The sequence below is a fragment of the Notolepis coatsorum genome (assembly GCF_963971535.1).
Source record: "Notolepis coatsorum genome assembly, chromosome: 5".
Taxonomy (NCBI): Eukaryota; Metazoa; Chordata; class Actinopteri; order Aulopiformes; family Paralepididae; genus Notolepis; species Notolepis coatsorum.
In genome coordinates, this window is record NC_140169.1 from 17363494 (window position 1) to 17388612 (window position 25119).

The 25119-nt window shown below is 49.2% G+C and overlaps 1 protein-coding gene across 1 annotated transcript in view; it reads left to right on the forward strand.

The window, feature by feature from the left end:
• ccdc93 (CCC complex scaffolding subunit CCDC93) overlaps window positions 1-25119 on the forward strand; it is a 98068-nt gene that overhangs the window by 56547 nt on the left and 16402 nt on the right. The window contains 3 exon segments of the mRNA XM_084314025.1: window positions 7755-7829; window positions 8687-8758; window positions 11224-11332. Coding sequence (XP_084170151.1) covers window positions 7755-7829; window positions 8687-8758; window positions 11224-11332 — 256 coding nt within the window.

A 25119-nucleotide genomic window follows, 5' to 3' on the forward strand; every position in this document is an offset into this window, starting at 1 on the left:
GGTAGGGCGTTCCACATTGACATGGCATAATTGTGAAACGTGTTTAGTCCCTTGTTTGAGCCGAATCTGGGTTTAACATGATTTGTGGAGCTCCCTCTGGTGTTGTGATCGTGGTATTCACTGACCTTTGGGAAGTATTTTGACATGTACATGCAGGGCTGTACAGTGCGACATATATATCGCACGTGCTACAGCAACATCCGTCTGTGCGATGAATGGATTTACTTCAGTAGCACTGGTGCGATAGGCATTCGGTTCATATAGATACTCTTATTTTGAAAATCCTGTCGCGGGTCTCATTTCTGCCCAAGCGCAGCTCCAGTCATAATATCTGGGCTCCGGCAGCTTGCAACGTTCAGGTTAATATGATACTCTTATTTTGAAAAAACCTGTAGCAACTCCGCGAGTCATATGATATCCGCCCAGTCCGTGTTTCTGAAACCAGTCCGTGTTTCTGAAAGCAGAGCAGCGTTAACACAGCAGTGCGCCTACAGACTCGAAATAAGTCTGTGGTGTTTTTTTTCTTCTCACAATGGGTCGAATGCATCTACATGCTTTGCACCGTCGCCATTCCTTTATGCCCACATCGCCCGAAATTAACGTTTATGTACCATTACAATCACTACAACGTTAGCGTAAGCTAACAAGCTAATCCTGATCAGAGGCAGAGGCGCAGAGCCATAGAGAACAGCAGACAGTGTGGACTGGGGAAAGGGAAATGGGGGGGCACTCTCCCCTTCCCTGTGTGTGTGCGTTTGGAAAGACGACGAAGTCACTAGTCAGGACTCAGGACAGGAGTATTTATAGTAAACTGAGGATTACTGAGGATGGACAGATAATGTTGATATTCAAATATAAAAAAGTTTCGAGAGGAGTGGAAGTTTGAAGACAGACTACAATATGATGCGGGGGTGGTGAGTTGAAACTGTGCGTGTCCCGACTTCTATGTTTCAATAAATTATTTGCATTTAAAACTATTAACGCTGACTCATTCCTTCAGTCCACTCAAAATTATGCTAATATTCCTTATGTTGTTTATGATATTAATTGAAAATAGCATATGAGAGTATTATATAGTAATAATAACACGTGGTGATATGCTAAAAAGCTATTTATAATTTTTGGCTGGTAGAAAATCTGCCCGGCTGGTAGTTGGTAAGTGGTAAGTCAAAAAGTTAAGTTTGTTCCCTGTTCCCACCCCTAGTAGAGTCCATACACCCAACACCAAATCCCATAATTCCTTACACGTGACGTAACGTGTCTGGCTGTGTGACGTCAACTTGTCAGCATGAAAATGACAGCCAAACATGGCACTGCAACTAAATAACACAAATACAATAGGCACATTTGTGACTGTTACAAATATAACACGTTTTATACTTGTGCTACAAGATTTTGGCCTGTGCTACAAAACTATCAACCTCTGTAGCACCAGTGCTATGTGCAAAAAAAGTTAACGTACAGCCCTGACATGGGTACCTTGGTCGTGTAGTGTATCTTGTAGACCAGGCCCATTGCAAGTTGCTGTACTCTGTCGTCTACTCTAAGCCATCCTACTTTGTCAAAGTGGGCAGGGGTGAGGTGGGTTCTAGGAGTAAGGTCAAGCAGTAGTCTGACCAGTTTGTTTTGTGATGTTTGTAATTTTGTTTTTAGCGCCTTTGAGGTGCTTTGGTACCATGAGGTGCAAGCATAGTCGTAGTACCCTTGAATGAGTGCTCCTTTCAGAGTCTTCAGGGTATTCTTGTTTACCAGAGAGGAGATCCGGTACAAGAATCGAGTTCGTTGGTTGACTTTTTTTATTACATTGGATGCCATTTTGTCACAGGAAAGATTAGCCTCTAGGATGGAACCCAGGTAGGTAATTTCATCTTTCCTTGTGACAATATTGTCACCCACTGTAACTGAGAAGCCGTTGGTCTTGCTGAGTTTGTTATTTGAACCGAAGAGAATGGACTCTGTTTTGCCCATGTGTAATGATAGTTTGTTATCAGCGAGCCATATGCAGATTTTGCCTAGTTCCGAGCTGAGGGTTTTTTCAACCTGTAACTTGTTCTTGTCAGAGACCAGCAGGGCTGAGTCGTCTGCGAACAAGAACAAGTTGCAGTCACAAGCTGACTACATGTAATTTGCATAAATTAGGAACAGCTAGGCCTGCCGCGATAAGCAATAAATCGATTAATTGCCGCGATAATTAAAATGAATGCAATGATTTTGACGGGCGCGATTAATTGCTATTTGCGCGTTTGTTTTAATGAGGCGGACCCAGTGCCCCTTGTCAGTCACTGTCCGTGTTGGGAGGCGGGCCGCTGGCTTTACTACAGAGCACAGCACATTGTGTCTATTCTACTAGCATTAACGTTACTCATACAAACAGAGTAAACACAGTTTTCAATCAATCAATCAACAACAACATTAACGAGACCCTCGTTGTGTCTATTCTGCTAACGCTAACGTTACCTCTCATTGTGTCTATTCTACAAGCGTTAACGTTAGCTAGGCTGTCTATGCTAACGTTAACGAGCATTAGGCTAACAAGCTGTAACGTTACCAGTCGCGTCTATTTGCTAACGTTAGCATTAGGTAATAACCGGTTTAAAATGGATGGTGATTACCTCACGTTGTGTCTATTCTACTAGCATTAACGTTACTCATACAAACAATCAATAGCGAGTTATATTGATCACGCTATGTACGATAGCCATGCTAAAACGCTAGCACAACATTAGCACCTAACCTAACAACAAGCCTTAACAAGTCAGCGATCTTTTTGCGAGACTAAACTCTCCGCTCGGTGGCAAATTGTGTTGATGTCGGTTTTGTTTAATCAATAAATGAGGCAGAATACACAGTGACTGTATCCTTTGTTTATTGCACTTGTGCCTGCTGCAAACATAATGATTATGAAATCCTAGAGACGCGTCTCTATTCAGTGGTCTGCAGTGTTTCACGTGACTTTTCTGGTACCCAAAAAGTACCTGAAATAATCACAACAATACTTCCGGTCCGGTCGGTGGGCTTCAAAATAAAAGTCTTAAACACCGGAAAAGACGGAGCGGTGGGCTTCAAAATAAAAGTTTTGGGAAATAAATTTCTCCAAAAAAAAAATTCTCTAACCGGTCGCAATAATATCGCTTATCGCGATATTTTCGGGGGCAATTAATCGCCCAGCAAAATGTGTTATCGTGGCAGGCCTAGGAACAGCACTGTATAACGTTTGCGTTATTGAGGCTAGTGTGGTCTGACGGCTGGGATTTTGTGATGTAGTTGTCCTTCATTGCTAAATCATATTCGATTTTATGGTAACGTTTGAGGTGGTTGTAGAGGTTGGTCGTGTTACCTTGCGTTGCTGCGATGGTGCCAAAGCATTGCTTGCAAAGTATGACTCCTCCTTGTACATCATCGTCGGGTTTAATTAAACCCGAAAAAGTTCCATACATTGGAATGTGCTCCTTTTTTAGGTATAAGCACAGTAGTGGATACATCACTCTCTCCCTCACCACCGGGATTTTCTTCAGTGTCGCTCATTTCTTTCTTTTTTCTTTAGCTTGAAAATGTTTTGTCTTGCTCGTTCGACACGTGCCGTGTTATGTGTGAGCTCAGCTGTTTACTCAGCTGAGTAGCCTGGGGGAGGGGCATTGTGGGGAGGGCAGCGGCAGGCCTGGGGGAGGGGCATTGTGGGGAGGGGCACTGGGGGAGGGGCATTGTGGGGAGGGCAGCGGCAGTGAGCGCTGGAAGTGAGGAAGAGAGAATAATAGGAGCAAGTGTTTTTAATGCAATTGATCTCCATTTTGACACAAATGCAAATACATCAGAATCGCCGTCATTTAGGGACTGAGTGTGTGGTGTGGGGCTGAGCGTGTGGTGGTGTGGGGCTGAGCGTGTGGTGGTGTGGGGCTGAGCGTGTGGTGGGGCTGAGCATGTGGTGGGGCTGAGGGTGTGGTGTGGGGCTGAGGGTGTGGTGTGGGGCTGAGGGTGTGGTGTGGGGCTGAGCGTGTGGTGGGGCTGAGCATGTGGTGGGGCTGAGGGTGTGGTGTGGGGCTGAGGGTGTGGTGTGGGGCTGAGGGTGTGGTGTGGGGCTGAGCGTGTGGTGGGGCTGAGCATGTGGTGGGGCTGAGGGTGTGGTGTGGGGCTGAGCATGTGGTGGGGCTGAGCATGTGGTGGGGCTGAGCATGTGGTGGGGCTGAGCGTGTGGTGGTGTGGGGCTGAGGGTGTGGTGTGGGGCTGAGGGTGTGGTGTGGGGCTGAGGGTGTGGTGGTGTGGGGCTGAGGGTGTGGTGTGGGACTGAGCGTGTGGTGGTGTGGGACTGAGCATGTGGTGGGGCTGAGCGTGTGGTGGTGTGGGGCTGAGCGTGTGGTGGTGTGGGGCTGAGGGTGTGGTGTGGGACTGAGCGTGTGGTGGTGTGGGGCTGAGCGTGTGGTGGTGTGGGGCTGAGCGTGTGGTGGTGTGGGGCTGAGCGTGTGGTGGTGTGGGACTGAGCGTGTGGTGGTGTGGGGCTGAGCGTGTGGTGGTGTGGGGCTGAGCGTGTGGAGGGGCTGAGCGTGTGGTGGTGTGGGGCTGAGCGTGTGGAGGGACTGAGCGTGTGGTGGGACTGAGCGTGTGGTGGGACTGAGCGTGTGGTGGGACTGAGCGTGTGGTGGGACTGAGCGTGTGGAGGGACTGAGCGTGTGGTGGTGTGGGGCTGAGCGTGTGGAGGGGCTGAGCATGTGGTGGTGTGGGGCTGAGCGTGTGGTGGGGCTGAGGGTGTGGTGTGGGGCTGAGGGTGTGGTGTGGGGCTGAGGGTGTGGGGCTGAGGGTGTGGTGTGGGGCTGAGCGTGTGGTGGGGCTGAGCATGTGGTGGGGCTGAGGGTGTGGTGTGGGGCTGAGCATGTGGTGGGGCTGAGCATGTGGTGGGGCTGAGCATGTGGTGGGGCTGAGCGTGTGGTGGTGTGGGGCTGAGCGTGTGGTGGTGTGGGGCTGAGCGTGTGGAGGGGCTGAGCGTGTGGTGGTGTGGGGCTGAGCGTGTGGAGGGGCTGAGCGTGTGGAGGGACTGAGCGTGTGGTGGGACTGAGCGTGTGGTGGGACTGAGCGTGTGGTGGGACTGAGCGTGTGGTGGGACTGAGCGTGTGGAGGGACTGAGCGTGTGGTGGTGTGGGGCTGAGCGTGTGGAGGGGCTGAGCATGTGGTGGGGCTGAGGGTGTGGTGTGGGGCTGAGGGTGTGGTGTGGGGCTGAGGGTGTGGTGTGGGGCTGAGGGTGTGGTGTGGGGCTGAGCGTGTGGTGGGGCTGAGCATGTGGTGGGGCTGAGGGTGTGGTGTGGGGCTGAGCATGTGGTGGGGCTGAGCATGTGGTGGGGCTGAGCATGTGGTGGGGCTGAGCGTGTGGTGGTGTGGGGCTGAGGGTGTGGTGTGGGGCTGAGGGTGTGGTGTGGGGCTGAGGGTGTGGTGTGGGGCTGAGCGTGTGGTGGTGTGGGGCTGAGCGTGTGGTGGTGTGGGGCTGAGCGTGTGGTGGTGTGGGACTGAGCGTGTGGTGGTGTGGGGCTGAGCGTGTGGTGGTGTGGGGCTGAGCGTGTGGAGGGGCTGAGCGTGTGGTGGTGTGGGGCTGAGCGTGTGGAGGGGCTGAGCGTGTGGAGGGACTGAGCGTGTGGTGGGACTGAGCGTGTGGTGGGACTGAGCGTGTGGAGGGACTGAGCGTGTGGTGGTGTGGGGCTGAGCGTGTGGAGGGGCTGAGCGTGTGGAGGGACTGAGCGTGTGGAGGGACTGAGCGTGTGGTGGGGCTGAGGGTGTGGTGGGACTGAGCGTGTGGTGGGGCTGAGCGTGTGGTGGGACTGAGCGTGTGGAGGGACTGAGCGTGTGGTGGGACTGAGGGTGTGGTGGGACTGAGCGTGTGGTGGGGCTGAGCGTGTGGTGGGACTGAGCGTGTGGAGGGACTGAGCGTGTGGTGGGACTGAGGGTGTGGTGGGACCAGCATTTCCGTTAGAACATATTCGTGCCGGTCTGGGTGTCCTGCAAGATTTCTATCCCCGGACATATTCGAGAAATTCCGGTCAGCCTGGTTTTCCTTTTTACCGGCTGAATGCCACCATCGGCGCCAATGTTAACGTTAATATCGCCTAATCTATGTTTTAAATTATGGCTATGTGTCTAATCTGCCCATCGCATTATCAAAGACTATTTTCCAGTCAGTGCTGTCAAGGCTGTTTATCGCGTCGTTTCCGTTTCAGAGCAGTTAGAAAAGCCCCCGTTTTCAGATTAAAAAACAGCTCATTCTGGAGCATTCTATGAAAATCGTCTTTTAGTGGAATATTCCACAACGTTGATATTCGTCGGCCTTTTTATGAATCGTTTTCAAATAAACGCTAGATGATCAATATTATACGTGCACGCAAGCACATTCGGGCCGCGCACGGATAATCGCTCCGTTCATTTCCTCTCTGACTTTTACAGTGAAACCGAAAGAAGACATTTCACAAAACAGTTTATAACTTCATCAAAATTAGTCTGATTATCCTAACACTGATAACATGGAGTCCTTACCTGACATCAGATGGTATCCAACTGGTATATTCCAATTCCTGATCACCATTCGAAAAAATCGATACGTGTATGGATCCAACGCGATACTGTAGAACTCCATGATCAGCGGGGATCTGGGATCTGAGGTTCCAGAATGAACTGTGGTAACCCCGGCTGGATCAGTGAACTGGAAAATGTGGATATAATGTCGCACCTCAGCCAGGAGAATTAAACTTTCCACTCGGGCCTGAACGCTCGACATTTCTGTTTCTGTTTTCTTTCACCACGGCATCAGCGGTCTCTGTGACTTCAAGTTCAGAAGACTCATCTTCATTGTCATTATTATTAGACCTGCTTGTGCTTGGTTTCATGATATATTTGTTAAGCTTAGCTCGTTTGGCCATCTCTCTCTCTCGCTCGTATACCTGTTTGTCGTTATGGTGGCCAGGCAGGCTCAAAAAAAGAAAGAAAAAAAGATTCACATCCGAGCTTTATCAGAGTGAAGCAACAATGAAACAAAATGTAATGATTGTTTCGTTCATCGCATAGGCTATTTAATTTTAGCCTATTTTAATACAATTCAAATAATAAAATTGTGCTTAGAGAAATTATTTTCACCGGACATTATGACCGGAGAGATTTAAATATTCTGACTTCAACATATTTTGCCGGTCAAATACCGGTAATTACCGGCTAACGGAAACGCTGGGTGGGACTGAGCGTGTGGTGGGACTGAGCGTGTGGTGGGACTGAGCGTGTGGTGGGGCTGAGGGTGTGGTGGGGCTGAGCGTGTGGTGGGGCTGAGCGTGTGGTGGGGCTGAGGGTGTGGTGGGGCTGAGCGTGTGGTGGGGCTGAGCGTGTGGTGGGGCTGAGCGTGTGGTGGGGCTGAGCGTGTGGTGGGGCTGAGGGTGTGGTGGGACTGAGCGTGTGGTGGGACTGAGCGTGTGGTGGGACTGAGCGTGTGGTGGGACTGAGCGTGTGGTGGGACTGAGCGTGTGGTGGGGCTGAGCGTGTGGTGGGACTGAGCGTGTGGTGGGGCTGAGGGTGTGGTGGGGCTGAGCGTGTGGTGGGGCTGAGCGTGTGGTGGGGCTGAGCGTGTGGTGGGGCTGAGCGTGTGGTGGGGCTGAGGGTGTGGTGGGGCTGAGCGTGTGGTGGGGCTGAGCGTGTGGTGGGGCTGAGCGTGTGGTGGGGCTGAGCGTGTGGGACTGAGGGTGTGGTGGGACTGACTGTGTGGTGGGACTGACTGTGTGGTGGTTTGTCTCCAGGAGGAGATGGCTCGCCTGCAGCAGAACATTGAAGATCTAAAGATGGCGTCTGGAGACGATACCGAGGATGAGAAGGTAGCCTCACCTCCCAGAGATGGTCCTTCAATGTACAGTTGGCTCATTCATGTCACTATTTAATGCCATTTGAGTTTATTATGCAAATAGTAAAGCACAGTGAAACTAAATAAAAGATGCACACAAACAAACCCTCCCTCATCCATCCTTCTGTCTGTCTGTCTGTCTCACTACCCCCCACCGTGTCTGTCTGTCTCACTACCCCCCACCGTGTCTGTCTGTCTCACTACCCCCCACCGTGTCCGTCTGTCTCACTACCCCCCACCGTGTCTGTCTGTCTCACTACCCCCCACCGTGTCCGTCTGTCTCACTACCCCCCACCGTGTCCGTCTGTCTCACTACCCCCCACCGTGTCCGTCTGTCTCACTACCCCCCACCGTGTCCGTCTGTCTCACTACCCCCCACCGTGTCTGTCTGTCTCACTACCCCCCACCGTGTCTGTCTGTCTCACTACCCCCCACCGTGTCCGTCTGTCTCACTACCCCCCACCGTGTCCGTCTGTCTCACTACCCCCCACCGTGTCCGTCTGTCTCACTACCCCCCACCGTGTCTGTCTGTCTCACTACCCCCCACCGTGTCCGTCTGTCTCACTACCCCCCACCGTGTCCGTCTGTCTCACTACCCCCCACCGTGTCTGTCTGTCTCACTACCCCCCACCGTGTCCGTCTGTCTCACTACCCCCCACCGTGTCTGTCTGTCTCACTACCCCCCACCGTGTCTGTCTGTCTCACTACCCCCCACCCCTTAGTGCAAAGTGACTTTGAGTTCTAGAAAAGTGCTATAGAAATCAAATGTTTTAACCCAAGTGAAGAGGCTCATAATGTCTTTCTAACTCTTATCTTCTATCTGTCCTCCAGGAGAGGAATCAGCTGATAGACAAGCAGTACAACACAGACAGAGAGAAGCTACAGAAGATCCGTCTGCTGATGGTAACAGCTAGTGGTGCACGACTCCTGGCCTCCAACGCTTCCACACCAACGTCACAATTGGGCGTATTTTGGCCATTTTGCTAACTGAGCTGCTACCGAGTTAATGAATCCATTCTTGAAGGATCATCAGGAGTAAACTCTCAATTACAATGATGTAGAGAAAAATAAAAGCAAGAAAGTGAACAATAGAATTAAAAACAATTGCAGACTGGGGTGAAATAGTTAGTCGTTTTTTTTTTTTATCCACTTTTTCTCCCATTTTTCTATATTTTCTCCCATCCCAATTTCGTATCATCCAATTCAACCCTCCCCTGTCACGAACGCTGTTTCTTGCCTCCCACAAGCCGACTGCAATGTGTGGACTAAGTCATACATAGCACGAGTCCCCTCCGATACTTGAGGTAACAGCAGTCGCATCTTTTCACCTGCGCAGCTCGATCTCTCAGTGTCGAGGAGTAACGCGTGGGAGGCTCACGCTGCCCCCGACACTTCCTGATTCTACTGTGCAGGCGCACCAACCGACCTGTAGGAGTCGCTGTCCACAACGCCCGATCCCCACCCATCAGTTTCCCACCCCCTAATACGGCCAATGTGTATTAGTATGAACGACCAGCTAAACTGAAAGCAAATGTGGAGCGCTGGGCTCGAACAGGCAAGCCCAGCGTCTCCAGATTCCGTGGCGAGCGCCTTGCCCACTACGCCACGTAGCCGCCCGTGAAATAGTTAGTCGTTAAAGATTTTAACTGTCTAAAAAGGATACTAATGTGTTGAGTTTTAATGTACAAGACGTGCAGCACTGCAGCTAGAAGACGTGCAGCACTGCAGCTAGAAGACGTGCAGCACTGAAGCTAGAAGACGTGCAGCACTGAAGCTAGAAGACGTGCAGCACTGAAGCTAGAAGACGTGCAGCACTGAAGCTAGAAGACGTGCAGCACTGAAGCTAGAAGCAGGTTTCCCAGCTTCAGTGTAAACTCTGGGGTTTTGAAGCATTGGGACGAGTATGATGAGGTTAGAGCCATATGGAATCCGCGATCACGGAATCGCGGACGGAATCGCGGAATTGAGCAATAAAAATGGAATCATCTATAAAAAAAGATTTTTTTTATTTTTTATGTTGTGGGACTTGTACAGCACTTTGTTCAACTTTGTCAGTGCTGTAAAGTTAGACAAACAAAACACTTTGCTTTCATGAAATATTGTAAGCCGTCATTTGAGGCTTTATAAAAGCAGCACAATGAACACAAATCTGTCAGTGCCGAGTCCGACCTCATCTTAAATAACAAACAGCATTGCTTGTTGTAGTAACAAAGAGAGGCAGAGTTGATTTAGCAAAAATATATATTTTTTTTTTATTTATTTTTTTATAAATCTAATTTTATTTTCATATTCGAATCCCATGCCCATCGAACGAAGCTTCGAAGTATTTAAGACAGCCCTATTAAATGGACTGTTATATCTTATTAAATTGTGGGCATTTATTCATCCCCACTTATTAGACACTATTTCTGATGGTAAAATGAGCGTACAAAGCAAAATACAGAATTCTGAAATATTAAAACGGAAAAAACGGAATTTGGAAAAAAATCAAATGGAATTTGGAAAAAATTTAAACTGATTTCATATGGCTCTAGATGAGGTCCAGAGCACGAGTCCAATAATGAAGGGAAGGGATAAGGGAAGATCTCCAACAATGGCTTCATATATAAATAGTGCAAATCACGTCTCTCTGCCAGAGACCTTATTGTACAGGATGAACAACTGTTTGGTTTCTTTGTGTTTCTTTAATTATTGATGTTAAGAAAGGGCTTCTAGTTTTCACACCTTTATTATTGGGATATGTGGCTCCTGGACACAGTTATTATCACCAGGTCAGACATGTATTTGCATCTAAATGAAAGATTTGTGGAGCGGCTGGGTAGTCTACCACCGCAGAGACTCAGTTGTCCCTACGAACACAATAGTCAGTGGGAGGGGATCTGGGGGGAGATAACATGTGAAACGAAAGACATGAAAGATTTGTTGGGTCTAAGAGTTGATCCTGCTAAACTTCAACTCTGAGTCACAGACCAGGAGTCCAACCAGACTCTTAAGACCGTTGGAGTCCAGGAATCAACTCCTCTTACATTTGTCAGTCAAGACGGCATATAAATGAAGATCTGGAGATACTCCTGCACTCCTGTTCTAAATCAAATGTATGTCTTCATGCTCTGAGGGATTCCAGGTGACAGCAGAAACATGTTAGTATGTTTGTGGCTAGAATGTTTCTTTTATTTTTAAGAAAAATACAGATCAGCTAAATTATTTGACGTATTGTTTTACTGACTGTTCTTGGTGAATATATGTTAGACTGGTTTAATTTTATACTTTTATAAATACAAACTACTGCCACTAACTCACCGCTGTACAATCGAGGCCCACACCGGAACTAAACCCAGCGTCTCAAACATCTCTCCTCACTCTTTCAGGCTCGGAGGAACCGCGAGATCGCCATCCTGCAGAGGAAGATGGACGAGGTGCCCAGTCGTGCTGAGCTCACCCAGTATCAGAAGAGATTCATTGAACTCTACGGTCAAGGTGGGGCTCACCACGCCAACATCTCACCAAGGAAAGCCTCTCACCATGTTTGTTTTGGGCTAGAGAGAGGTCCGTGGCTAGAGAGAGAGAGGTCCGTGGCTAGAGAGAGAGAGGTCCGTGGCTAGAGAGAGAGAGGTCCGTGGCTAGAGAGAGCGAGGTCCGTGGCTAGAGAGAGAGGTCCGTGGCTAGAGAGAGAGGTCCGTGGCTAGAGAGAGAGAGGTCCGTGGCTAGAGAGAGAGGTCCGTGGCTAGAGAGAGGTCCGTGGCTAGAGAGAGAGGTCCGTGGCTAGAGAGAGAGAGGTCCGTGGTTAGAGAGAGAGGTCCGTGGCTAGAGAGAGAGGTCCGTGGCTAGAGAGAGAGGTCCGTGGCTAGAGAGAGAGGTCCGTGGCTAGAGAGAGAGGTCCGTGGCTAGAGAGAGAGAGGTCCGTGGCTAGAGAGAGAGAGGTCCGTGGCTAGAGAGAGAGGTCCGTGGCTAGAGAGAGAGAGGTCCGTGGCTAGAGAGAGAGGTCCGTGGCTAGAGAGAGAGGTCCGTGGCTAGAGAGAGGTCCGTGGTTAGAGAGAGAGGTCCGTGGCTAGAGAGAGAGGTCCGTGGCTAGAGAGAGAGGTCCGTGGCTAGAGAGAGAGGTCCGTGGCTAGAGAGAGAGGTCCGTGGCTAGAGAGAGAGAGGTCCGTGGCTAGAGAGAGAGGTCCGTGGCTAGAGAGAGAGGTCCGTGGCTAGAGAGAGAGGTCCATGGCTAGAGAGAGGTCTGTGGCTAGAGGGAGAGGTCCATGGCTAGAGAGGTCCGTGGCTAGAGAGAGAGAGGTCCGTGGTTAGAGAGAGAGGTCCGTGGCTAGAGAGAGAGAGGTCCGTGGCTAGAGAGAGAGAGGTCCGTGGTTAGAGAGAGAGGTCCGTGGCTAGAGAGAGAGAGGTCCGTGGCTAGAGAGAGAGGTCCGTGGCTAGAGAGAGAGGTCCGTGGCTAGAGAGAGAGGTCCGTGGCTAGAGAGAGAGGTCCGTGGCTAGAGAGAGAGGTCCGTGGCTAGAGAGAGAGGTCCGTGGCTAGAGAGAGAGAGGTCCGTGGCTAGAGAGAGAGGTCCGTGGCTAGAGAGAGAGGTCCGTGGCTAGAGAGAGAGGTCCGTGGCTAGAGAGAGAGGTCCGTGGCTAGAGAGAGAGGTCCGTGGCTAGAGAGAGGTCCGTGGCTAGAGAGAGAGGTCCGTGGCTAGAGAGAGGTCCGTGGCTAGAGAGAGAGAGGTCCGTGGCTAGAGAGAGCGAGGTCCGTGGCTAGAGAGAGGTCCGTGGCTAGAGAGAGAGAGGTCCGTGGCTAGAGAGAGCGAGGTCCGTGGCTAGAGAGAGAGGTCCGTGGCTAGAGAGAGAGGTCCGTGGCTAGAGAGAGAGGTCCGTGGCTAGAGAGAGAGAGGTCCGTGGCTAGAGAGAGGTCCGTGGCTAGAGAGAGGTCCGTGGCTAGAGAGAGAGGTCCGTGGCTAGAGAGAGAGGTCCATGGCTAGAGAGAGGTCCGTGGCTAGAGAGAGAGGTCCGTGGCTAGAGGGAGAGGTCCATGGCTAGAGAGGTCCGTGGCTAGAGAGAGGTCCGTGGTTAGAGAGAGAGGTCCGTGGCTAGAGAGAGAGGTCCGTGGCTAGAGAGAGAGAGGTCCGTGGCTAGAGAGAGAGGTCCGTGGCTAGAGAGAGGTCCGTGGCTAGAGAGAGAGGTCCGTGGCTAGAGAGAGAGGTCCGTGGCTAGAGAGAGAGGTCCGTGGCTAGAGAGAGAGGTCCGTGGCTAGAGAGAGAGAGGTCCGTGGCTAGAGAGAGAGAGGTCCGTGGTTAGAGAGAGAGAGGTCCGTGGCTAGAGAGAGAGAGGTCCGTGGCTAGAGAGAGAGAGGTCCGTGGCTAGAGAGAGAGAGGTCCGTGGCTAGAGAGAGAGAGGTCCGTGGCTAGAGAGAGAGAGGTCCGTGGCTAGAGAGAGAGGTCCGTGGCTAGAGAGAGAGGTCCGTGGCTAGAGAGAGAGGTCCGTGGCTAGAGAGAGAGGTCCGTGGCTAGAGAGAGAGGTCCGTGGCTAGAGAGAGAGAGGTCCGTGGCTAGAGAGAGAGAGGTCCGTGGCTAGAGAGAGAGAGGTCCGTGGCTAGAGAGAGAGGTCCGTGGCTAGAGAGAGAGGTCCATGGCTAGAGAGAGAGAGGTCCGTGGCTAGAGAGAGAGGTCCGTGGCTAGAGAGAGGTCCGTGGCTAGAGAGAGAGGTCCGTGGCTAGAGAGAGAGGTCCGTGGCTAGAGAGAGAGGTCCGTGGCTAGAGAGAAGTACACGGCTAGGGAGAGAGGTCCTTCTTTCAGGATCTTGTGTGTTTTGTTTGTGTTTTGAAGAACACAAGTCTATGGAACACATCTGTACATTTTTATTTTTTATTTTTTTATGCATTGTTTTGTATTTCTAATCAAGTAATAATAATAATAATTCATTTAATTTATATAGCGCTTCTCAATAACCCGAAGTCGCTGACAGTAGTTCTTATTACCGTACTTTTCGCACTATAAGCCGCACCTGACTATAAGCCGCAGCAGCTAAATTGAATGATGTGTACATATATAAGCCGCACTGGACTATAAGCCGCAGGTGTTTTAATGTTTAATTACCATATGTAATTAGCATTGAGACACAATACTGTTGGACAAATAACAAGAATTAACTCATTTACAAGTTGTATTAAGATTAGCAAATAAGGGAACAGATAAATAACATTTCAATGCAGTCAAAAAAGCAATATTTAGATTTTTACATTTTCGGGTTTGGTCACGTCGAGTCACATATAAGCCGCACCGTTATATAAGCCGCAGGGTCGAAAAATGGGGGGAAAAGCCGCGGCTTATAGTCCGAAAAGTACGGTATTAAATTATTCATTCTTGAAGGATCATCGGGATTAGGGCTGCACGATTAATCGTTTTTTTATCGAAATCGCGATTTGGAATGATGCAATTATCAAATCGCCAAGCCTGCAATAATTTTTTTTTTTTTTTTTTTTTTTTTTTTTTTTTTTTATTTATTTAATTTAACCAGGAAGTCCCATTGAGATACAAGATCTCCTTTGCAAGGTAGACCTGGCCAAGATGACAGCAATAACATTTGCAATACATCACACAGCAATAAAATGTGCGATACATCACACAAGAACATAATAAATGTGCATGTATACAATACATCACATGTAAACACAAAGCAGAATAGTCTACATGATAGTAAAAGTGTATAATACAGGGTAATACAGTAATTTTGCAGTTGGGACCCGACTACAGAAAGCAGCAACATTCTTCTTGTAATTTTTTTTTTAAATATGTTATAATCGCATCGCAATCGCAATATCTGTCAGAATAATCGCAATTAGATTATTTCCCAAAATCGTGCAGCCCTAATCGGGATCAATTAAAGTACTGTAGAGCAGGACTTTCTGCACTTCAAGATTCCAATCTGATTTTGGCTGGGCTCCGCCCATACTCGCAATGCGCTTTGAGTGACCTGCACTATAGAAAATAGCTCTGCCCATACTACTCTATATACGTTACATCCAGGAACTTACATCCAAACAGCCTGTTTGAAAATACTAGAATCCAACATAGTCTGGTGAAAACGCACCTTATGTTATGGATGGATCATCACCGTTTGTCCTCTTCCTCTTCATAATAATATCCAATAGTTCGCTCTAGGCGATCGCCATTGTAGGCAGAATCTCACTTCCCCTCGCGTGAACGCGCATACACTATCAGATTTCTGTCATAAAACGATAAAGCAGACAAAAATGTGGGAACGTTTTGATTATATTTAAAAGGCTTTGACATTGTAAAATGAAATAAGTGGAGTTTCGAAGCTGTAAGCTGAATACAAGTGATTGATTGATTGAAAACGTTATTAACAGATTGCAGAATGGGTACAGTACAGTACAGCTCAATACATACAATTGTTAAGGGGATGCAGACCAGAGAGAGACTTTCGTCTTGTTTACATCAGGGTCCCCCATTTTCAATTCATCATAACATATATGACATAGGAACACCCACGATATAGTGTTCTTCCCCCTTCCTACTGTATAAGAAAGAATAAAAAACGCATTGCAAGGAGAACAGAGGTTATTTGTTGAGTTTATGTGTATACAAAACCCTTGCAATAAATGTGTCAAAAAGCATACATAGCACCTAATGCTGCTCTGGATACAGGTAGCCTATATCGTGGGTGCTCATATGACTTGTATTCTGCTTACAGCTTCGAAACTCCACTTATTTTGTTTTTACAATGTCAAAGCCTTTTAAATATAATCAGAACGTTCCCGCATTTCTGTCCGCTTTATCGTTTTATGAAATCTGATAGTGTATGCGCCAATAATAACGAGTTGTGTTCTAACAAAGAACGTAATACATACATGCTGATAGAGTGTATGAGCGTTCACGCGAGGGGGCAACAGGGGATACCTTTCCGAGGGGGAGTCGGATTCTGGCAGGGAGTCCGAATTCGGCACAACACCTGTTTGACTATAGTATTTTTATGATTGACCAGAAGTGCTGAGTCCAATGTAGTCTGGTGAAAATGCACGTTATCATCCATAAGTGCGATTGTTTTGTCCTCTTCTAATAGTCTCCACAAGTCGCGATCGCCATAGCTCACAAACTTGGCCCATTGCTGGCGGATCACGACATCATCAGGAAATGAATGCAAGGAACGTATTCGCTGCTTGGCAGTCAGGAACAGCACAACATATCTTGCCCGTTTGCTCATAACGTTTTTAAATGCTAACCCAATGCTAACTCACTGTTAAACTTCAATTACACGCATTTGCTTGCATATTGCAATAAATAATGGTTGAGTGTGGGCGGTGGCATAGAGGGGTGTTAGGTATGCAGATGAGAATTCTTACACGTCAGAGGTACGCATAAATTCAGAATGGCTAAGGCCCTGGTTACACTTACAACGTTTCATTTTCGAATTATTTCATTTGCATGTCCAAGTTAAAAGGCAATGCCGTTTTGGCAGGCATTTTTGTTTTCCTAGCGGCAACGCTCAAAGGGGGTTTTCATTTTAAAAAATCCCTTGCAACAGTGCCATGTAAACTGCGCGAGCCAGATACGGAGCCGTTCACTCCCAACGCCCATGCGCAGTAGACACCGAAGTCTGCGTGCCCTTGATATGACAGATGATGATATCACTGAACGCTGCTAGAACAAGATGCAAATATTATTGCTCAAGATGTAAAATACACTAGTGAGCAGTGGAGGCACTAGTGAGCAACGCATGGAGGACAACCCGTCACTTTCAAACATTCTATCGGCTATTAATAAGATGAACAGGGGCATGATCCTGTTCTCCCTTTACATGCTACCCCTTGGTCCAATCATTCAGAAGCACAACATCTCTTTTCACTGTTATGCTGACGACACACAGCTTTACGTTTCCCTGAAACCCAACAACCAGTCTCTACTTAACAGTCTCATATCCTGCCTGGATGATGTAAAATGTTGGATGGCACAAAACATTCTACAACTAAATCAAAACAAATGCGAAATAATCCTCTTCGGTCCCCCAGATGCTGTCACCACCCTTACCAACAGCCTTGGCAACCTGTCCTCCCTGGTCAAGCCGTATGTCAAGAACCTAGGTGTCATTTTTTATCCACAATTTAAATTTGACAGACAAGTGAACTCAGTGGTAAAGGCATGTTTTTTCCAACTACACACCATTGCCAAACTCAAAGCCCTTCTCTCCCCTGCAGACCTTCAGAGAGTCATCCACGCCTTCATTTCATCTAGATTAGACTACTGCAACTCCCTCTATATAGGCATTAACCAGTCTTCCCTGTCCCGCTTACAACTGGTACAAAACGCTGCTGCCAGACTGTTGACTGGAACCCGCAAGAGAGACCACATCACCCCTGTCCTTGCCTCCCTTCATTGGCTCCCAGTACGCTACAGGATAGATTTTAAGGTTCTCCTATTTGTTTTTAAAGCCCTTAATGGTCACACCCCCTCCTACATCTCAGACCTCCTATCCCCCTATTCCAACACCAGGTCCCTCAGGTCAGCCGATCAGAGGCTCCTGACAGTCCGGAGGTCTAACTTCAAGCTCAGGGGGGGCCGTGCCTTTGCTATCGCAGCCCCTGTACTGTGGAACAGCATCCCCACCTCCATTGTATTTTAATGCCATTATTATGTTACACTTAACATACTGTCTGACTAGCTGGACACAAGCCTCCTGTACAACACTACGATCTGTACAGGTAGTTTACCATCAGGCTGTGAAAGTTCTGGACAGGAAAACAAACAGCCACCACCATTGTTATAGCATAGCAAACCAGAACCTACTGAGCTGGGACAATCTTGTCAAATTTAAAGATGCCTGCCTTACCTATAAAATCCTACATGGCTTGGCTCCTCCCCCCCCCCCCTCTGTACTTTCATAAAACAGAAAGCATCTGCTGACAGATATACCAGGTCTGTAGTCAGAGGGAACTGTGTAATCCCAAACAGGAGGTCTGCTTTTAGTCAGACAGCCTTTTCCGTGAGAGCAGCCCACACCTGGAACAGTCTGCCAACACGGCTCAGAGAGTATCAAAGTTACATTTAATTTAAAACTAACTTAAAATCATGGTTGAGAGATGGTCAAGTGTGCAACCATTTTAACTGAGGGGTTGTATTGTAATGTATTTTAATGTATTTATTTGTATGTATTTTAGTGTATTGTAACCTATACTGATTCCTAATGTGTTTTAATTATTGTACTATGTTTTAATTATTGTTGTGCTCATGTCACCTGCCCCAGAGACTACAGTTGAAAATTAGCCAACTTGGCTAAACTGGCATATTTACAGTCAAATGTTCCTTAATATGCACTGTCTCTGTATTTTAAACCAATAAATACAAATACAAAATTAGGCTCGCCCCCTCGATAGATGCCTTCAAATCGAGGCTCAAAACCCACTTCTACCTACTAGCCTTTCCCGTTCACTGACTCATGTCCTGTTTTCCTATGTGTTTGCCTGTGTGCCCTCTCATAAAACGGAGTGTGATTGTTGTCTATATATATCTTGTGTATCTACCCTCTGTACAGCACTTTGGTTGACACGCGTCATGTGAAATGTGCTTTATAAATAAATCTGATTGATTGATTGATTAACGAACAATTCGCCAAACTGGAGATACCAATAAATTGTTCTCTTATTAATATAGACTATGCTTGATTTTTCCTCTTTAAATGCAGCTCTAGGACCATAGCCTAAATTAAGGCTGACTCTTTTAAATAATTATTACAATACTTCTATTATTATTATTATTATTATTATTATTATTATTATTATTATTATATAAGCTTAATTTTCATTATCAAAGCATTCCCTCGAACGGACGGGTATGTCATATGTATGTATATATGCATGTGTGTATATATATATATATATAATTATTTCTTTTACTCCCAGGCTACATAATAATTTCCTGGTCTGGTCAGAGACATAACTTTATTTATTCTGTATTGCCTATAGCTACATAAGGGCGACTAGTATTATTTCATTGGAGTTTGAGCTGAAGCCTAAACAATATGTTTAGTTCTACCACTCCGTGTATTGCCCAGCGGCTTCACAAAGGTAATGCTTTTTTTTATTTTCTATTCCTTCGTTTGGGGAAGCGGGAGGATGGGGAGGTATGTGATGTGTTTGTGTGTTATTGTGCTCTCTTACATTGTCCTATTTCACTCTATAAAGTCCGATTATGATGACTCCTAATCAACACTGGTTGCACGCACGCTAATGATGCCACGTGCACGCGCGTGCGCATAAATGTTCCCTCGCATAAGGATAGCCCCTTTCGTGACTGCGATGTGCAAGCTAGGGGCTTTTGAATACGCAGCTCCCTAGTAGCCAGGCTAATTTGATATGCAAAGTAGCCAGGTGGGTACTGCGAGTTGGCGCATCAGTCGAGTGCAGCACATTCCTCCCATGAGCAACGCATCACTGCTCCTAATATCAGGGAGTCCGGGGTGATAATCTGACGCGCGTGCGTAAAAAGACGCTCGCCTGACATATCTGCATGTAACTCGAGAACCGATGAATGGATTTTGTCGAGTCAGATGGCATTCGAACGGCAACAAATAGCGCTTTAATTCTGTAATTTATATGTTCGGCGGGAAATGCAGCCCCAAGCCTTCAGATTGATTGATTGATTGATTGAAAACTTTATTAACATATTGCAGAATGGGTACAGTACAGTACAGCTCAATACATACAATTGTTAAGGGGATGCAGACCAGAGAAAGACTTTCGTCTTGTTTACATCAGGGTCCCCCATTTTCAATTCATCATAACATATATGACATACATGACATACAGATAGACAGTACTGCTACATCTATACATTTATGACATATCAGATTTGCAAATACAGTACTGTTTGTGATACCAAAAGAGTCCAGAAAAGAGAGTATTGTGGTGGACACTAGATGGAGGTGTCTCACTTCAGAATGGACACTGATTGAGTGACAGGAGGGAGTTGACTTAAGGGTGTGGCTGTACCTTGGTTCTGTTGGATTTGTTTGGAAGTAAAGTTCAGAGACTCGATACTCCGTCTGCTCGTCTCATTGATTCACTTCCACAGTGGTGACCCTGACGTGTGAAATATGAGCAATAACGAGAATCCACCGGCTGTGGTTCCCGCAGTGTATGCAGCTACAGTCAAGTTGCCAGAGTTTTGGCAGCATGACCCGGCCCCGTGGTTTCAGCACATCGAGGCACAATTTCACCTCCGCGGAATAACGTCGGATGAGACGAAATATTACCATGTTGTTGCGGCATTGGATTCCTCCACTACACGCCGGCTGATGGGATGCCTGAGAGAGCCGCCAGCAGCCGGCAAATACGACGCGCTCAGAGAACAGCTGTTGCGCATTTTCCAGCTGTCAGATGCAGAGCGCGCGGAGCGCCTATTGTCCCTCAACGGATTGGGGGACAGTAAACCAACAGAACTGATGGAGAACATGCTAGCACTGCTTGGTTCAGGTGACGCTACATTTATTTTTGTGCAGCTGTTCCTGCGTCAACTCCCGACTCCGGTGCGCACGGCTCTGGCCAGCTCGCCTCTCGTGCGCACCAAGGATTACCGGGGATTGGCAGAGGAGGCGGACAGAATACTACTGGCCTCCCGTCAGTACTGTGTGGCTGCTGTGTCTGATCGGGTGGCTGATCGCAGGGATCAGACACAGAGGGATGATAGAGGGCTTTGTTATTATCATCGCCGTTTTGGCAACAAAGCGAAGAGCTGTGTTCCACCATGCACCTTTGGTAACCAGGGAAACGCGAGAGCCGGCGCTCGTTAGCGGCTATGAGCGCTGGCGTCAATATCAACGAGCTGTTGTTTATCGAGGACACGTTGTCTGGAAGGCGTCTGTTGGTGGATTCGGGCGCCCAGAGGAGCATCCTGCCTGCGTCGGCCACGGACGCCTTGGGAAACGGTCATGGACCACCCCTGGACGCGGCTAATGGGACTTCCATCCGTACGTTTGGTACCAGGTACGTGACTATGTGTTTACATGGACAGCAGTTTAGCTGGGAATTTATTATTGCTTCAGTGTCTGTGCCTATACTGGGCGCGGATTTTTTGTGTGCTCACAGACTGTTAGTGGACGTTGCGAACCGTAGGCTGATTGGCTCTGTGTCCTTTGACACATACCCCTGCACACTGGGGGGGCCGGGGCCGCCTGCCCTGGCCAATATGCTCGCCACAGGCGATATGTACCAGCGCCTCCTCGCTGAGTTTCCTGCTCTGACTGTCCCCACTTTCTCTGCCTCTGTCGCCAAGCATGGGGTGGAACATTACATCCCAACGGTGGGCCCGCCAGTTTATGCACGGGCGCGCCGCCTGGATGCTGCTAAACTGGCAATAGCCAGGGAGGAGTTTGCCACAATGGAACGGCTCGGCATTGTGCGCCGGTCCAACAGTCCTTGGGCCTCCCCACTACACATGGTCCCCAAGGCGGACGGGAAGTGGCGTCCGTGTGGTGATTTCCGTCGCCTAAATAACATCACCACTCATGACCGGTACCCAGTGCCACATATCCAGGATTTCTCTGCCCACCTGGCGGGCGCCACAATTTTTTCTAAAATAGATTTGGTGCGTGGCTACCACCAGGTACCGGTCCATCCGCTCGACGTGCCCAAGACTGCCATTATCACCCCGTTTGGACTGTTTGAATTCCTGCGCATGCCATTCGGCCTTAAAGGGGCAGCGCAAACATTCCAGCGGCTGATGGACTCTGTGCTGCGAGGCCTGTCATTTTTGTTTATTTATCTGGACGACATCCTGGTAGCCAGTGCATCGGTGGAGGAGCATCGGGGACATCTCCGTCAACTGTTCGAGCGGCTCAACGAGCATGGGCTGATCGTGAACCCGGCCAAATGTCAGTTTGGCCTGCCGGCCATGGATTTCCTGGGCCACCATGTCTCTTCCCAGGGGGCTGTTCCTCTACCCGCCAAGGTGGAGGCAATTGCTGCTTTCCCCCGCCCCCTCACCATCAAACCTCTCCAGGAGTTCCTGGGGATGGTTAATTTTTACAATAGGTTTATAGCCCATGCGGCTCACCTGATGAAACCTCTGTACGAGGCGTTGAAGGGGAAGAGAGCCAACGATGACGTGGGCTGGTCCCCGGAGCGGGTCCAGGCATTTGAGGGCTCTAAGGCTGCCCTTGCCAACGCTGCCATGCTGGCACACCCATCTCCTGCTGCTCCTATAGCCCTCACCACCGATGCCTCCGATTATGCAGTAGGTGCGGTGTGCGAGCAGTGGGTGGCTGGCGCCTGGCAGCCTCTGGCCTTCAGTAGGAAGCTGCGCGACAACGAGAGGAAGTATAGTACATTCGACAGGGAGCTCCTGGCCCTCTTCCTCGCCATACGTCACTTCAGGTTCTTGCTGGAGAGCCGCAAGTTCACAGTTTTTGTCGACCACAAGCCCCTAACGTTTGCCATGGCCAAGACCACAGAGCCATGGTCGGGGCGGCAGCAGCGCCAACTTTCCGCCATATCGGAGTTCACTACCGACATCCAGCATGTAGCCGGTAAAGACAACCAGGTGGCGGACTGCCTCTCCCGGGCGCGCGTCAGTCCTGTGCACCTGGGCATCGACTATGTTGCCATGGCTGCTGACCAGCTCACCGACTCAGACCTTCAGGCGTTCAGGACGGCTGTGACAGGACTTCGACTTGAGGATGTGGTGTTTCACGACTGCGGCGCCACGCTCCTCTGTGACGTCTCCACTGGCCAGCCCCGCCCCATGGTTCCAACTGACTGGCGCCACCGGGTATTTGACACCATTCATGCCCTTTCACACCCTGGGGTAAAGGCGTCGGTCAAGCTGGTAGCGGCCAAGTTCGTCTGGCCGGGCCTTAGGAAGGACGTCAAAGTATGGGCGGCCTCCTGTGTGGCGTGCCAGCGTGCCAAGGTACATCGTCACACTAAAGCCCCCCTGGAGCCGTTTCTCATTCCAGAGAGGCGGTTTGACCATGTCCACGTGGACCTGGTGGGCCCACTTCCCCCGTCTCAGGGTTTCACACACCTCCTCACTATGGTGGACAGGACCACCAGGTGGCCGGAGGTTGTTCCCCTATCATCAACAACGGCTGCGGAGGTGGCTCGGGCGTTTATCTTCGGCTGGGTCACTCGGTTTGGCACGCCATTGGACCTGACTTCAGACAGGGGATCCCAGTTCACTTCTGAGCTGTGGAGCACCGTGGCTGAGGGACTTGGGGTGAAACTCCATCGTACCACAGCATACAACCCAAAGGCCAACGGCATGTGTGAGCGTTTTCACAGATCCATGAAGGCCGCTCTCCGGGCCACGCTCACAGATGGCAACTGGGTCGACCGTCTTCCGTGGGTCATGTTGGGCCTGCGTACTGCCCCTAAAGAAGACCTGCAGGCCTCTTCAGCCGAATTGGTTTTTGGTCAACCGCTGAGGGTCCCAGGGGAGTTCCTTCCTGGTTCCTCTGCCCCTTGGTCCACTACAGCTCACCGATCTGCCTTCCAGGACGCAGCGAGGGTGTTTGCCCCAGTTCCCACACATCACTGCCTTCCCCAGTCCTACATTCCTAAGGACCTGATGACTGCGAGGTATGTGTTCATCCGTCATGATGCCCACCGTTCTCCACTGCAGGCTCCCTATGACGGGCCCTTCCGCGTCCTCGAGCCGGGCCCCAAGTACTTTGTGGTGGACATGGGGGGGAATAAGGAGCAGATCTCAGTCGATCGTCTTAAGCCTGCTCATGTGGTCCCAAATGGGCCGGTGGAGCTGGCTCAGCCCCGGCGCCGGGGCCGGCCACCCAAGTTTTCCCCTGTCCCATGCCCTCCGGCCGTTGTTACCCCTACCTTTCCACCGACGAAGCCTCGGTGGCGGCGGGGACGGCCCCCTGCCCCTACCCTTACCCTTTCCCCTTCCACGTTCCCTGTGACTGTTAAATACAGTCGTTATGGCCGCGTGGTCAGACCTCCTAAAAGAGACTGAAGACACTGGGTGCACTGTTTTTGGGGGTTTGTTGTGTTCAGTTCCGTTTGTTTGGTGTTGCACTGAATGTCAATTCTGAATGTTCGGGGGGGGGGCCTGTGTGGTGGACACTAGATGGAGGTGTCTCACTTCAGAATGGACACTGATTGAGTGACAGGAGGGAGTTGACTTAAGGGTGTGGCTGTACCTTGGTTCTGTTGGATTTGTTTGGAAGTAAAGTTCAGAGACTCGATACTCCGTCTGCTCGTCTCATTGATTCACTTCCACAGTATATACATTTGACGTAGAAACTGTACATTGGAGGGTAGGTGGGGGGGGACTGTACATTGGAGGAGGTTGGGTGGGTGGGGTGGGACACTGTACAACTGTACAAGCAAAACTGTACATTGGAATATTGACAACCATACTTGGTCATTTACTGTACATTGGGTTGGGTTAGGACATTTACAGGGGCCAGTTTTGAATTGCAGTCTCCCGTAGGTGTTCTTTGAGAGTGTTTTTGAAAGTGGGTAGTGATTCACATTCCTTTACAGCTTTGGGTAGGGCGTTCCACATTGATGTGGCATAATTGCGAAACGTGTTTAGTCCCTTGTTTGAGCCGAATCTGGGTTTAACATGATTTGTGGCGCTCCCTCTGGTGTTGTGATCGTGGTATTCACTGACCTTTGGGAAGTATTTTGACATGTACATGGGTACCTTGGTCGTGTAGTGAATCTTGTAGACCAGGCCCATTGCAAGTTGCTGTACTCTGTTGTCTACTCTAAGCCATCCTAGTTTGTCAAAGTGGGCAGGGGTGAGGTGGGTTCTAGGAGTAAGGTCGAGCAGTAGTCTGACCAGTTTGTTTTGAGATGTTTGTAATTTTGTTTTTAGCGCCTTTGAGGTGCTTTGGTACCATGAGGTGCAAGCATAGTCGTAGTACCCTTGAATGAGTGCTCCTGCCAGAGTCTTCAGGGTATTCTTGTTTACCAGTGAGGAGATCCGGTACAAGAATCGAGTTCGTTGGTTGACTTTTTTTATTACATTGGATGCCATTTTGTCACAGGAAAGATTTGCCTCTAGGATGGAGCCCAGGTAGGTAATTTCTTCTTTCCTTGTGACAATATTGTCACCCACTATAACTGAGAAGCCGTCGGTCTTGCTGAGTTTGTTATTTGAACCGAAGAGAATGGACTCTGTTTTGCCCATGTGTAATGATAGTTTGTTGTCGGCGAGCCATATGCAGATTTTGCCTAGTTCCGAGCTGAGGGTTTTTTCAACCTGTAACTTGTTCTTGTCAGAGACCAGCAGGGCTGAGTCGTCCGCAAACAG